This window comes from Crassostrea angulata, chromosome 1, assembly GCF_025612915.1.
Source record: "Crassostrea angulata isolate pt1a10 chromosome 1, ASM2561291v2, whole genome shotgun sequence".
NCBI classification, from domain to species: Eukaryota; Metazoa; Mollusca; class Bivalvia; order Ostreida; family Ostreidae; genus Magallana; species Magallana angulata.
Window position 1 is genome coordinate 34,482,119 of NC_069111.1, and position 13,927 is coordinate 34,496,045.

A 13,927-nucleotide genomic window follows, 5' to 3' on the forward strand; every position below is an offset into this window, starting at 1 on the left:
TATTTTTATGTCAGTGCAATATAATATAGTCAAAATAAAGCTGCAAGGGATTTGTAGAAAAACTGTTCCCTGGATTAACTTAAAATACGCAAATAACTTTGTTTACGAGTATATCCTCCTGTGACCTCTAAACAAACATTGCATATTTAGTTCCATATCAAACATTCTAATCTATCATAATTTTATTACCTACCTGCATCGTTCTATTCATTTTCCCTTTCTTTGGCACAAGGCGAAAATCTAAACAAACTACACGTTTATTTAGAACCGGTGCGATAAGTACACTCTATCGCAAAGTAGTATACCACATCGTTACTACGAACGCTGATGTACCCGGAAGTTGTAAAACGAAAATAAAACTAAACGAGACTTAAGATCCTAAAACTGGAAGTTGCGAAGAAAAGCCTGATATCATTGGCCGGTTGCGACGATGATGATGCAGGATCGGATTTTTTTCAACGATGTAAGGCGTAACACGGTGTAACTACAGTTTAAGAAGTTGTCAGGTTCATGAGCCATTGGCATGAAAGAGATATGTGTTTGTGCAACAAGTGGTAAAGTGGGAAAAAGGTCATGGAAAAGTTCCTGAAGCGAACATTCCATGGCAACTGAAAACTGGATGAGAGGAATAAATGAGAATAGAGCGGGCTCTGAGGAGGAGGATGATGCAGGAAATGGCATGAGGGTAACATATACAAACTAATTTGGACAGATTCTGGTGCGGAAATTGACAATAAGATGACTGAAGGCTCAGAGGACGGCGACATTAGAGCTGATACTGAGGATAGTGGGTTAAGAGCAGGCTACTTCAGTAATGAAATTACTCTAGAAAGCTGTATGGGTGATTAGGCTGAAATTCGCACAGATGATGCAGCCGTCTTTTTGTCCAGCACGACCTTTTGAAGTGGAGTAGACGGAGGTTTATCTAATCCATAAAAGTCCGCCTCCATAGGATTTCCAAGTGAAATTGAGATGTAGGGCGATCTCAATAATGTAAGAAGTGGAGGAACTGTGGAAATGGATGATAGATTTGATCACGCCCTGACTGAAATTATCACCTCAAAATATTTAGTGATTCCTTACTACTTATATTTACAAAATGTTTAACTATTGCATGATTTAATGTTAAAATATTAATAAGCAAACCCCGCTGGTGCCCCAATTATACGTCATTTGAAGTTATGGGCTGTATAGTACAAAATCGATACGTAGTGTTATCACTGGCAAAAACATTTGAAAATGAAAATATTGTAGACTACAGTATAAATCATCCTTATGGAAAGGAAAATATAAATTGAAAAAATTAAGGGCCAGTCTTTTTCCGAAAGCTACGGGTCAATCTGACAAAGTTGTGGAACAGTTCGCGTGCGAAGGGAATCTTTGAAACATGCAGACACATTTGTGACAATTTTGTGAAGTAAATTAAGATTAAATAGTCCAATACATTGACATTTTCACCTTTGACGGTGGTTTTAGCTTGTTTTGATTCTTGTTTCATTTTCATTAATTACGCTTTGTGACTTGGGGAAGTATCGCCAGTATTTTGTAATGTTTACGTATCAATCAAACATAGACATCGATAAATAAGACAGCTGACTGTTTACTTGCGCAAAATAAGATGTATTAACGGGTACCGTACATTAACGGACTAAAATACAATTCTATACGGTATGATCTTTTGCTTTTGGTTAATAAATGCAATGTGTTTTGTTAGTTGCTCAGAATTTTCTCGAGTCTATTCAGTCTAAACAGAGATTAATTTCGCTAAAGTTAATCTGAACATGTTGCAGAGACATAAATAATTATAAGTGTCTCTGCATGTAGGTGCATATGTGATTCATTAAAAAAAATTGTGCTCTTTCTTTTAGTACATTTTTACTCGTTTTAATTGTTTATAATTTCTTTTTACTAACCATATTTGAGTGTCAAGAATTGAGTTATAAGCAAAATACAGAGTTTTGCTCACAATTCTATGTTTTGCACACGGCTGAGACCTTGCTCATGTTTTTACATTTTAAATATTATCTCGCCATAGAATGGTTAGAAAGTGTATCTAAACATTTTCAATAAGTGATATATCTTTTTGATTTATTTCAGAGAATTGTAATGCATATGTATTAAACGAGGGTCAATCAAAATATACGAAGACTTGCGCCATAGTTGTGTTATTTAACGTTATATAATTACTAAATTTAGTAGACATAATTTAGCAATTGTTTCAAACTTCAAACAATTTAAAATAAAAAAAAAAAGGTTTAAATATTTATTTCTAAGAATTATTTAGAATCTAACCCTGCAAAAATGAGGTCACGGTGCACGGTCAAACTTTCTGCTTTGTCAACAATAAACCGTATTATGTTAAAAGTAATATCTCCATAAATTAGGCTTAATACCAAATAATATTTAAACCCAAAATTAAGAATTATTATGATATTCTATGTACCAAATAATAACGGGATAAATAGATTTATTGAACAGATATCAGTAACTACAGACACATAGTCGTCCTTGACTAAAAACGTTGACGTCGCCGGAAGTCACGGCGCAACGAAAAGTATAAGCAGTATAGATTTAACTAGCAAAAAGACAGTGAAAACTGTGGAAATACTCAATAGTAGAAAATATCAGTAAAAAAAATTATTTGCACATTTGTGTTAACTCTTACACATTTTGTGTGGGTTATGGTAACTGTATTTTGGACAACAAACAGATCAATAGAGAGTAGAATATCTGTAAATATTTGTCATGTTGTTATGATCTCTGGGTCTAATAGATGGCCCTACATCTCTCTTCTTGCATGCCGGATAATATTGACCGGAAAGTTAGTATCTTCTTTAATCATACTGTTTTACTCTTGTGTATCTGTCGGTAACAAATAGTCTGTATCAGTTTTCTCAGCAACTACCAATAGCAGGTGGCTTTAACTTTTAACACACTCTTTGTTTAGGTATATCATTTGGTGGGATCCATTTTTGTACAAATGGTACATGTACAGATGGCAAAAGTAAACTTCCTATTAAAGGATGCCTTAATTTTTTAAAGCCTAAATTTTCTCACAATTTTTTGTCAATACTAGTACTTACCAACTATAAATTACAGATGCTTGAAATGTAAAAACAAATCTCATTGTTGAGGTACGTCATTTGGGGGATCCATTTTTGTACCAACCAGACATTAACTTCCTGCTAAATGACGACTTTGTATATTTTTAGCGTAAATTTTCTATCAAATGTTTGTCAAAGATTTCTTAGCAAGTATTATTAGCAGATGCTTGAATTTTCGACATTTTCCTTGTTTAGACATGCCACATATTAACATATATGATATCAACGTCTGTTAAATGTCAACTTTGCTTATTGTGTATGTTCACATCAGAACAAGGATTCAATAGCGAGCATTGGCTCACATATATTTTGTTCTTTTAGATTAAATCTGGCAAATTCCACTTTCTGAATTATTGACTGAGGACCTACAACTTTTAGGGTTGATTAGTAAAAAAAAATGAAAGCTATATATGTATTAACATTTCAAACAAAAAATTGATCTATTGACTATACCCAATCCTGATATATTAAATAAAACTGGTGATTTCTGTCGGCATCTTTTTTCGAAAAAAAACAAAAACAAAAAACTTCCTGAAATACCAAATCAAAAGCTCAAACTAATATAAAGTGTTTGCCAATCGACCCCAATTTCCAAGTCAAGGGCATTTGATCCGTTCCTCTTCCTACAAAGACAATTAATAGGTTTATGACACCTGATGGGATACCGCCATCACGCAGGTAATAATTCTATCAATTTTCTTATCTAGGCATCATAAAACTTAATGCTTTCAGTTATGTCATTTATATTATGTAAGATTTCTTGGGGTTAATATCTTTGCAAACATCAAATTGTAAAACATGTCTTAAAGGTTTATTTTCAGTTCTTTGAAGAAGGAAGAACTTATCCCTTGTGCAATCAAAAGAAAGATCATTACATTACGGTTAAAAAATTTATAACTTAATTGTACAAATATTTGTATTTGTAAGCGCAAGACATATTTACAACAGTGATAAGGAATACTGGCTGTATGTGGACTTTTTATCTATGAAAAAAGCATATTTAAATTGCAATTTTTGGGAGATGATTTTAATCAACTCTTCTATGCAGTTAATCTTGCAAACCGAAAGTGAACACAGTTTTTGGATCTAAGCACAAATCATAACCGCTGACAAGACTTGGTTGAAAATAATTGATGAACGCGATGTAATGTATTCAAAAGCATTGTTTTCTAGTAAAATTATTTATGAATACCTTGAAAATAGTCAGATTTTAAATAGTACGAATAATTCAGTTAATTTTGTAGATGTATGCATTTGGAATACAAGACTATATTGAACTCTGGAGTAGGAATAATTCGCCTGTCACTGTACATCTCCGAAAAGCAGAAATCCCTGCTTGTCGGAGATTTACGGAGACAGACGAGCGTCTGGTTGAACGAAACAGAAGTTCAAATATTGCTGGGATCCTTAATTATCCAGAAATATTTCGATTAATGATACATAGACATTGATTTTCTTCATTCTTCACAATTTGATAGACTTTGATTAGTAAAAATGCCTAACACCATTTTTTGTTACTAAAAGGTGCCGTTGCCATGTTAACAGAGGGTAAATATACAAAAATGACATTTTAATGCCTATTTGAGAACATAATGTAAGTATTTGGCAACAATTGGGGCATCCAGTTAGAATATACGATGAAAAGAATTGACATTTTGCAAGAGAAAGAGAAACATTTAGGAAAAAACACATGTTCTAAAAGTGTTTCTGTGGTAACTATACCGAAATTTCAAAATATTATTTCTTCACTTAATTTGAATTTGGAATAAAAAATTTATATTTTTCTGTACACACTCTTATAATTTTGCAATTAAAAATTGAAAATTGAGAACCGTTGATATAATAACAAGCTAAAAAAAATAAGGTAATCTCTTATATTTTGAACCATTTTTGAATGGGCTTTTTTGATATCAGTTGGTTAGAAAAAATCAAGTTTGCCCCAAACTTTAAGGCAACTTGAAAAAAATCTTAATTTTTGAAAATAATTACCGTTGCAATGGACTTTTCAAAAAGTAATTTTTGCTATTTTAATTTCCATAGCAACAACACCTCTGTGTTGCATGACAAAGCTTTCTGTTATATATATATAATATAAATTTAGGTATATTTTTACAAGTTCCGACTAAAAAACATTTACTAAAACTCTCTAACATCAGGAATTACAGCATATCAAAATCAACATTTTTTCAGTTGTTCCTATTTCTTGGCCTTATTATCATAGCAATGGGTGTAATTTTTATTAAAAAGGTGTATTTTGCATTTAAGATTCCCTTTTTGATATAAAAGTAAAACCACGTTTTGGGGGGATAATGGGACTATATACCAAATCCGAGAGGAGAGGCGGGCAGTCATTTATTCTTTCATGCAAGTTTATTTTAGGAAAATTATGTGAAGATGAGCCACGAACTATACATGTACCTCCTTCCCCGTTGTACATGCCTGCCTGCTGATAAATTAACGTTGTTTTTGTTCAAATACTGCCTCTGTTTGGCGAATGAAAATTAATCATTTATTTTTAATAATTGCATCGTACACTACGAGAAATATTAGAATGTCCTTGGCTAAAAAGGAAAACATCGGTTTATATAATCCATGCGTGATCAGTCTTAATTTTCCTCACTTCATTCTGAAGAAAATAATCTTTACGAAATTCGTAATTTTGAGTGAACTGTTTTTATGTATTTTCGAGATATATTACAACTTATTTCTTATTTAACATGTTTGCGTATTCTATATATTGCAAATTAAAGGGAAGGGAAATTGGTTGTGTTTGTATGTGTACATGTATTTCTACGTGTAGCGTTTAATTCTATAAAAAACGCGTGTTTATGTATAACATGTACTTGAATGACAAGATTATCAAATGTTGATTTACACTTAAATAATGCACACGTGTTGCTCAAATGATCATCTGCTTGTAAACCAATTCTGCCCTGATACATATTTTCTTCTTAGTTTTAAAAAGCAATTATTTTGGATTTCTTGGGGTGTTTTATCTTTATTTCATAATTCTTATTTTTGTTTTTTGCTTTGTTTTGTTTTTCTTTTTTCGCATAAGTTTTATTGGTCACTGTTATGTATTTAAGTAAATGTAATTTTTAAAAAAATGTATACTTATACATGAAAATTACTGGTTTTGGGCATATTGTGTTAAATTTGTAACTATCGAACACGTACAATTTTCTCCGGTAAAATGCTTCATAATAATAGAAAAATACGAATAGTTGTAAAAGGTAAGGGTATCCTAACTTAAGGTGGCTCTATACACCCACAGTTTATTCCAATTTTCAATAGAAGACCACAAAACATATGCTTATCAAATATTAAAATGACGATAGGGATACTATAGGTATTTTTAAAGATTTTTTTAATGTTTTTTCGTGTTTTTGTAAAATATTTTTTAAAAAGACAGCTATCAACAAATTGAGAGAAATTATTTTGTCATATGATGGATATTTCCTTCGGACACATAAAAAAAATATAACACTTCTTAACATTTAAAGATGTTATTATTGCAATTTTTTTTAGTATTTCCCCAAAACATATTTTTTCATATTTTCTTACACTGTTGACAAATCATCTGAAAAAGTTGCTTGATGTTATAAGAAAATGTATTTTAATAAATGTGACATAAAAAATTGAATGAAAACCATTGCAAATAAACACAAAAAATATCTTAAATTTTATTTGGTATGAAAGTTCCTCGTATAAGGGTTATCGTTCCTGAGTCCCAAGGCCCAAACACCTTGGGGACTTTTCATTTCTGAGTTGAAGAAAATTTCCTCAATATAATGTTGGAATGATAAATACATACATATTTCATTATAGACTTTGCCCTGTATAAGTGAATAATTCGCTTTAATGCAAAACTAAGTCAAATAAATAAAGGGGAACATTGACTAGGCTAATAGGATTTATATGTATCCCAACCTGAGAGAAATTCAAAGCAACCCTCTCATCCCCGTTAGGTGTCGATATTAATGTGCATTAAAGTATATTATAATTGAATTATTTTCACCTGTTTAGAATTTTCTTTCACGGTATTCAACCAAAAAATACGTTTTACAAATTTTTGGAAAGTTAAAAAATTTATTTGTTGTTCGGGAATCGTACTCATGACCTACTGGTTTGTAGTGAACCCACTAACCCACTGCGCTACGTTGTAACATATCGAAGATGCTAAAGAAACTCTTTAAAAATTTATACTTGATTTTATTGTTTATTTCGATAAATAATACCACACAACGTGAAGGTGTCACATACCACATTACTTGTAAGTAATGAATTTTCCAATTATCAAATTAAATCTATCCATTTAACCAATTTTTTAAAATAGCGGTTCCCATACAATTCACCTCAGTTTAAATCAGCCAGTACCGGAAATACATGTTTCCAGATTTACTTTTTTGCGTACTGCGTCATCAAAAAGTGGTGTATAGAGCCACCTTAAGATATTCCTAAGTTACCGTCGAGCTACATCTGAACACGTGTCCCAGGTTGATCTCAGGACGTTTCTAACTTTTTTTTCTAAGTCATATACTAGGAAAGTTTCGTGGACCTGCCTGTAGATCTACGTTTAGTTAAAATTCTAATATACATGTAATTTTTTAATTATAAACTGTTAACTGATATAGAAAAAAACCATATATATTTAAGCTTTAAAATGTGAAAATGTTTAATATATCTTTACCTCTTCTCATGGGGAAAGATGGCCACAACAATTCAGCCCTCCTCAATTTATATCTAAGCTATAATTTCTATTTCTGTGTCAGGAAAATTTGTTTGAACGTTTTAATACCTAGGTATGGCATGTCTACCTGAATTAAATTACCCCACAAACCCATCTAAGAACCTTTTCGCGAGCGCTTGCCAAAATCCCCTATACCCATAACGACAATTTTGGCGAGCATTCGCTCTGCTGAAGTTATAAAAATAAAACTTCCTTAAATGTACATGTACGATGCAGATTAACTCATATCCTTTACTGGCATCTTTAGAGCTCCAACATTCATTGGCCAATGAAACTTCCTTTTAATTCGTGTATGATTCAACTAACAGTTTTACGAATTGGCAGTTTTATAACGTTTGACATTTTTGTTACAAGTAAAACTCCATTGGTTATAAAAACTGATAAAATATCGTCATGCAAAAGGTCATGAATTATTTATTGTAAAGTCAGTTTTGTGTAAGAATGAATTCTAACGGGGTTGTATTTATTTTCTCGTACCTTTTTTATGGTAAAATTGTAGCTTTTATTTTTATCAGATAAGTCAAAACATACTCCATTTGTCCTTTGTTTGTTTGAAATCTTTGGTAATGAAACAAAGATAAGATAGGAAATAATTTTCTCTAGAGTTGTAAAAATATTAGATAAATTGTTCTTTTTCTTCTCGTATACTAAATTATAGATGAAGATCTTTTTTTCCTACAGAAAGTTCCGGTTTAACTGTAAGTGTTGATGGAAGCAAACTGACAACTAATATTGATACCTTTGAAGACGCATCTATTATTTTGAATTGTTCATATACAGAAGAAGATGGAGACGAAATAGTATCAGACCACGCTATATATTTGCGTATTTTGGACGATAATTTAGCTGGATTCTCTAAGCCAGGAGGCATAGACCCTGATTATGTAACACCAGCAGGGGAATATCTTCGGAACCGTTCAAAACTCTATAACCCTACGATAAATTCAAGTAGTGCATTAATTGTGATTGAAAATGTCATCTGTGAAGATGAAAAACCGGCCTTTTACTTCCGAATATTTTATCGGAACTCTGGCAACTTTCATACCAAAGATTCTGCCGAGGTATCATTGTCATTACAAAGTAAGTAAAATAGTGTTAAGCAACATATTTTCCAATGCCAGTTGCTAAGTATTATTTATACTCTTACTGCTTAATTCTTACTCTAAAAAAACGATAAAGAAGACTCAAATATTACAATAATTTTTTTTAATTTTGAAATCCTGAGCAGTTAAATGTAGAATGTTATCAAGTTTTTAGATCTTACGAAATGAAACAATTATATGTAATACATGTATGTTTGGTACGATGCAACGTTTTGGTTAAATTAATGATCAGTCAAAAAAGGGATCAGAGAGAGGACGATCGAAGTTACAGAACTTGTGGCCGATCCCAGTTGTAAATTAGTGTATATCTCTTTGTTATTCATTTATTACTCAGACAAATAATAAAAACCAAAATAACATCACATTCAGGTGTTTATCATTCAGGATGTTCATGTTTATGTTTAGTTACATACAAAAGACATTGATACTACCGACTTGCTTAACAAAACACTAACGATTTGTCTATCTGTTTATTCAAGCAAAAATACATGGATACTTAAATTTAAATTTTATGATGATGATTTAAATTATTATCCATCAGCACAGATGTGTTTTGCATGTATACTATATTTATATATTTTGCTTCACATTTTAACCTTTTGTTGGCAGATTTTTTTTCTATAATTATCTTTTTAAAAGTACACTTAGACACAAGTCACCTGATCGATGCGTAGACTTGTTTTACATGAGAGAGAGAGAGGAGTGAGAGAGTGAGAGAGAGAGAGGGGGCAGATGTATATAAATCGTTCATGCCTCAAGCAATTATCAAAAGTAAAAGATTATAATTTCTCACCGGAGAAAAAACGAAATACAATTCACATAGAATTCACGGGATACAATACGTTATATGCCGTCTTTATGGTCAGACATTTTTATAATCAAGCATGCAAAGCAGCTCCAAACACAATTTGAATATTAAGAATTTGATTAAGATATATTGCACAACCAAATATTAGATTTTGAAGGATTTAACCTTAATTTAAATTTTCATTTTAAATCATCTTGTTTAAAAAATATTAACTTTAAAACGTAAATTAAGTTTTTTGTTTACCATTTAAATATGTGAAATAAACATAATTAGATTCTTGTCACAATTAAACAATTTGCTGATTCAACAAATACCATTGTATTTGAATCAATTCAAAACAGAAATGTTTCCATATGTTTTATTTTTCCTGTCATCATTTATTTCATATAGTTGTACAAATACACTGAAAATGTAATAAAGTTTATCTTTATAAAGAGTCGGCACTGCAGCCATTGGATCTTCCACTTATTTCAACAACAGAAACACTTGAGAACGATGACATATTCCTAAGTTGTACTGCAGATGTAGGTAAATCCCCGGGATATGTAAAGTGGTGGAGGTTCCGGGCCGATAAAAGCATTTCTCTCATTTCTCAATCAGAGACTTTGAGCGACGAGGCTGGAACATGTATCTTTATTACCACTTTTAATACAACATATCAGGTTACTAGGGAAGATATTGGGGCATTCTTTCGTTGTACTTCGCACAACAACATTACCCAAGACCAGGGCCCGGAGGAAAATCCTCATTACAGAGACACGGAGAAAATCAACGTGCTTTGTGAGTATTACTGGTTTGTAGGAACTCTCTGAAATTGTGTTACTTAGAATTTGTTATATTCTTTAGCTCCGTTGTCTGTTTTGTCGTCATTGTAAACTTTTCACATTTTCATCTCCCCAAAAACTGCTGAACCAATTTCAACCAAACTCGGCACAAACAATATAAGGTGAAAGGAATTCAAGTTTGTTCAAACCAATGGTCATGTCCTCTTTATAGGGGAGATAATTTTGAATTATTGAAAACTTGTTTTCCCAAAACCCTACCAATCATAGAACCTGAAACTTATGTAGAAGCATCTTTAGGTAGAGTAGATATAAGTTTGTTCAAATAATGATCCCTAAGGGTAGAGTAGGGCCACTAAGTGTGTAGAATTTTTCTATTGGAATATAACAGAAAAATCTTTAAAAATCTTCTCAAAAATCCAATTTGCCAGAAAATCTGAAACTGGGTGGAAGTATCTCTAAGAAGAATATAGGTAGAAGTTCGTTCAAATCTTGATTCCCATACCAGTAGGTTGTTTGAAGCCACAACTGGGGTTGGGGATTGGATTTTTAAAAGTATAATAAAAGATAATCTTAAATTTCTTCTGAAAAACAAATTGGCTAGAAAAGCTGTAACTTGTGTAGAAGCATTCTCAGGTAGTGTTTCATCAAGTGTTTATCATGATCCCCGGATATAGGGCGGGGCATCATCGGGGGAGGGTGGTCAAATTTTAATAGGGTTATTTAGAGTAAAGTATTTTTAAAGAATCCTCTCTCAAAATATAATTGGCCAAAAAGCTGTACTGGTAATATGTGGAAGCATTCTCGGGTAAAGTTGGTTCAAGAGAAAAATCTTTTAAAATCTTAATCTAAAAAAAACGAAACAACAAAACGGAGTTTAATGTTCAACTTGAAAATCAAGTTGTTTAGATATTATGTACTAGTATTGAATACTCTAAAGACGGTCTCAAGCTTTTGTTGGCTCAGGTGAGCGATGTGGCCACTGGCCTCTTGTTTTACATTGCGATGCAAAGAGAAAGATACATTTTTGTGTGTAATTTCAGATCCCGCTATGGTGACCAATATCAATCTTGTTCCGGATATGAGTATCTATCCTGTATCCACCCCAACATTACGTCTGACTTGTCTAGCAGATGGAAATCCTTTGCCAAACAATAATGATTTCAAATGGACTTTTCAAAACACCGATTCCAATACAACTGAAGAAACTGTCTCTCTGTCAAACTCTCTAACATTGCGCAATCTCAAAGAATCGCACTCCGGAACATACTTCTGTTCGGTCACCAATTCACTGAATTTGACACATTCTTCCAACATAACGATCATTGTCAATGGTACAATACCTGAGCCCCCTCTTCAGTTGCACTGTCACTCAAGTCCATGCGGGGCCCTCCAAACATGTGTGGAGGGGGGGCGTGGCTATGTGTGCGAGACAAACGGAATGGCTGCTGTCGGTGTCGTCTTCATCATTCTTACATTGCTATGTGTTTCTGCATCGATTGGTCTTGTTTATTACATGCGGAAGTTACGCAATGGCTTGAGAGTTGCACACCATGCAGAAAAATAGTAAACTTAGCAAAATTATATACTTATACTTATTTCTAGGACTTGTTTTACCTCCATAGCGTCTCTCTCTCTCTCTCTCTCTCTCTCTCTCTCTCTCTCTCTCTCTCTCTCTCTCTCTCCTCTCTCTCTCTCTCAACACTTCTTACAATAATTTCTTATTTAAAGTAACTGTGAAATGAACTTTAATTACACATTTCTTTATCCTTGCACCGTGTGACCTAACTTTACACATACTATAGTATCATGAAATTCTTATTTTTATTTCGATAGAAATTACGAAGATGTCAACAAAATAGTATTATATAAAAGTTGTAAAAAAAACCAAAAATTCCCCAAACGAGTTTGTTTTAGTTGCATTACAAATAACTCGCACTATCTGCGATCCAGTACAAGTCATTTAGTGATGTAGTTAATAGAGAGGTTAAGCATTTGAACGTGTACGTGTACGAGTACGTGTAATTAGGGGAATCCCCTAGTTAAATGTGTATTACGTCATAATTTTTGCATACCGCGTAAATCTACAAGTTGTACAAAACGTGTAGAATCAAAAGTACACGAAGGTGAAAACTTGTAGCATTTTAAAATAAAAATATGGACTTAGTGTTTATCAAGCATTATTTTATTTAAAGCAGACGATAAATTGAGGACGACCGTGCTTTGGTTTCATCAAATTTAGAGAATAGTTTCATAAACAGTGAGAGTAAACTGAACATGTTGAAAATATTAAATCCAATGATTTTACACGTTTGCTTACACGTATAGATTATTAAACGTACCCCGAATTTTGGTACGTGTACGTGTAAACATACTTGTAGCTCCACACGTACCCGTAGACATACGCGTTCAAATGCTTAACCTCCTCAATATGTTCTTTTTTACTTGTAGCAATGGACAACAGACAACAAGTCCTACAGCAGAAGAAGACGTCAATGTAGATGTCACGTACGCACAGATAAAGAAACCATAATTCAGTTTTTCTGGTTGGAGCAGTATTCTTGAAGCATGTCCATGCATTTAATGTTTAAAAGTAATCCTATCGGTTATAACTATACTTTTTATATAAAATGGTGCAAGAACGATTTCAATATTCTTACTTTTTTCATGAAAAATTGACAGAAATGTTAAATCAAAAGTGATTTTTGTTTCAAAATGAATTATAATATATTATTTGTATTTATTTGTGTTCGAATTATGGTGGTTGTATCTATCAGAATAATGTATTTTATTTGTATTAAAACTATACAAGTATACATGTCGTCTTATTACAATTTTGTGCATCATTAATTAAAAAGTTTGTTTGGATCGGGTGTGATATGATACCTGGAGTGTCAAACTCAAATAAGCACGTCAACAATGTAAATCTTCATATCATACAAGCATCAGTCGATCACTTTTGGAGTAGTTTTCAAATGATAATTTTCATATTGAATTTGAACATGCATTATAAACCTTTACAAATTAAACCTTTTTGTTCAAAGTAAATTTATAATCTTTAAGACTGGATACTCAGAATAACATAATTACGTTATATCTTGAATAAAAGCCTTAGTATCAGGTCTGCATGGTTTGTCTCTGTTTATCATATGTGCTATATTTTATGAATTGTTACATGTTTGCTTCTTTATGCTTTGGCATCAATACTAGTGTTAACCTTCAACTACTTACTACATGTTTATCTTCTTCTTTGGCTCTAGAAAAAAAATAAATGAATTTTCATGAATTTGATACTATTTTTCAAATTTTAAAGTATTTAAAAGCTCTTTCATATACCAGTATATTGTATGTCATTTAGATGGCCCTTGTAGCTTTTCTAA

The 13,927-nt window shown here is 32.2% G+C and overlaps 1 protein-coding gene across 1 annotated transcript; it reads left to right on the plus strand.

The window, feature by feature from the left end:
• The first annotated feature begins 8,284 nt into the window (after nucleotides 1-8,284).
• LOC128158971 (cell adhesion molecule 4-like) lies at nucleotides 8,285-13,669 on the plus strand. The gene is made up of 5 exons (XM_052821975.1): nucleotides 8,285-8,341; nucleotides 8,536-8,934; nucleotides 10,201-10,545; nucleotides 11,591-12,113; nucleotides 12,999-13,669. The coding sequence occupies exons 1-5, from the start codon at nucleotides 8,296-8,298 to the stop codon at nucleotides 13,078-13,080; spliced, it is 1,395 nt and encodes a 464-aa protein (XP_052677935.1). The 5' UTR covers nucleotides 8,285-8,295; the 3' UTR covers nucleotides 13,081-13,669.
• Nucleotides 13,670-13,927: the final 258 nt, after the last annotated feature.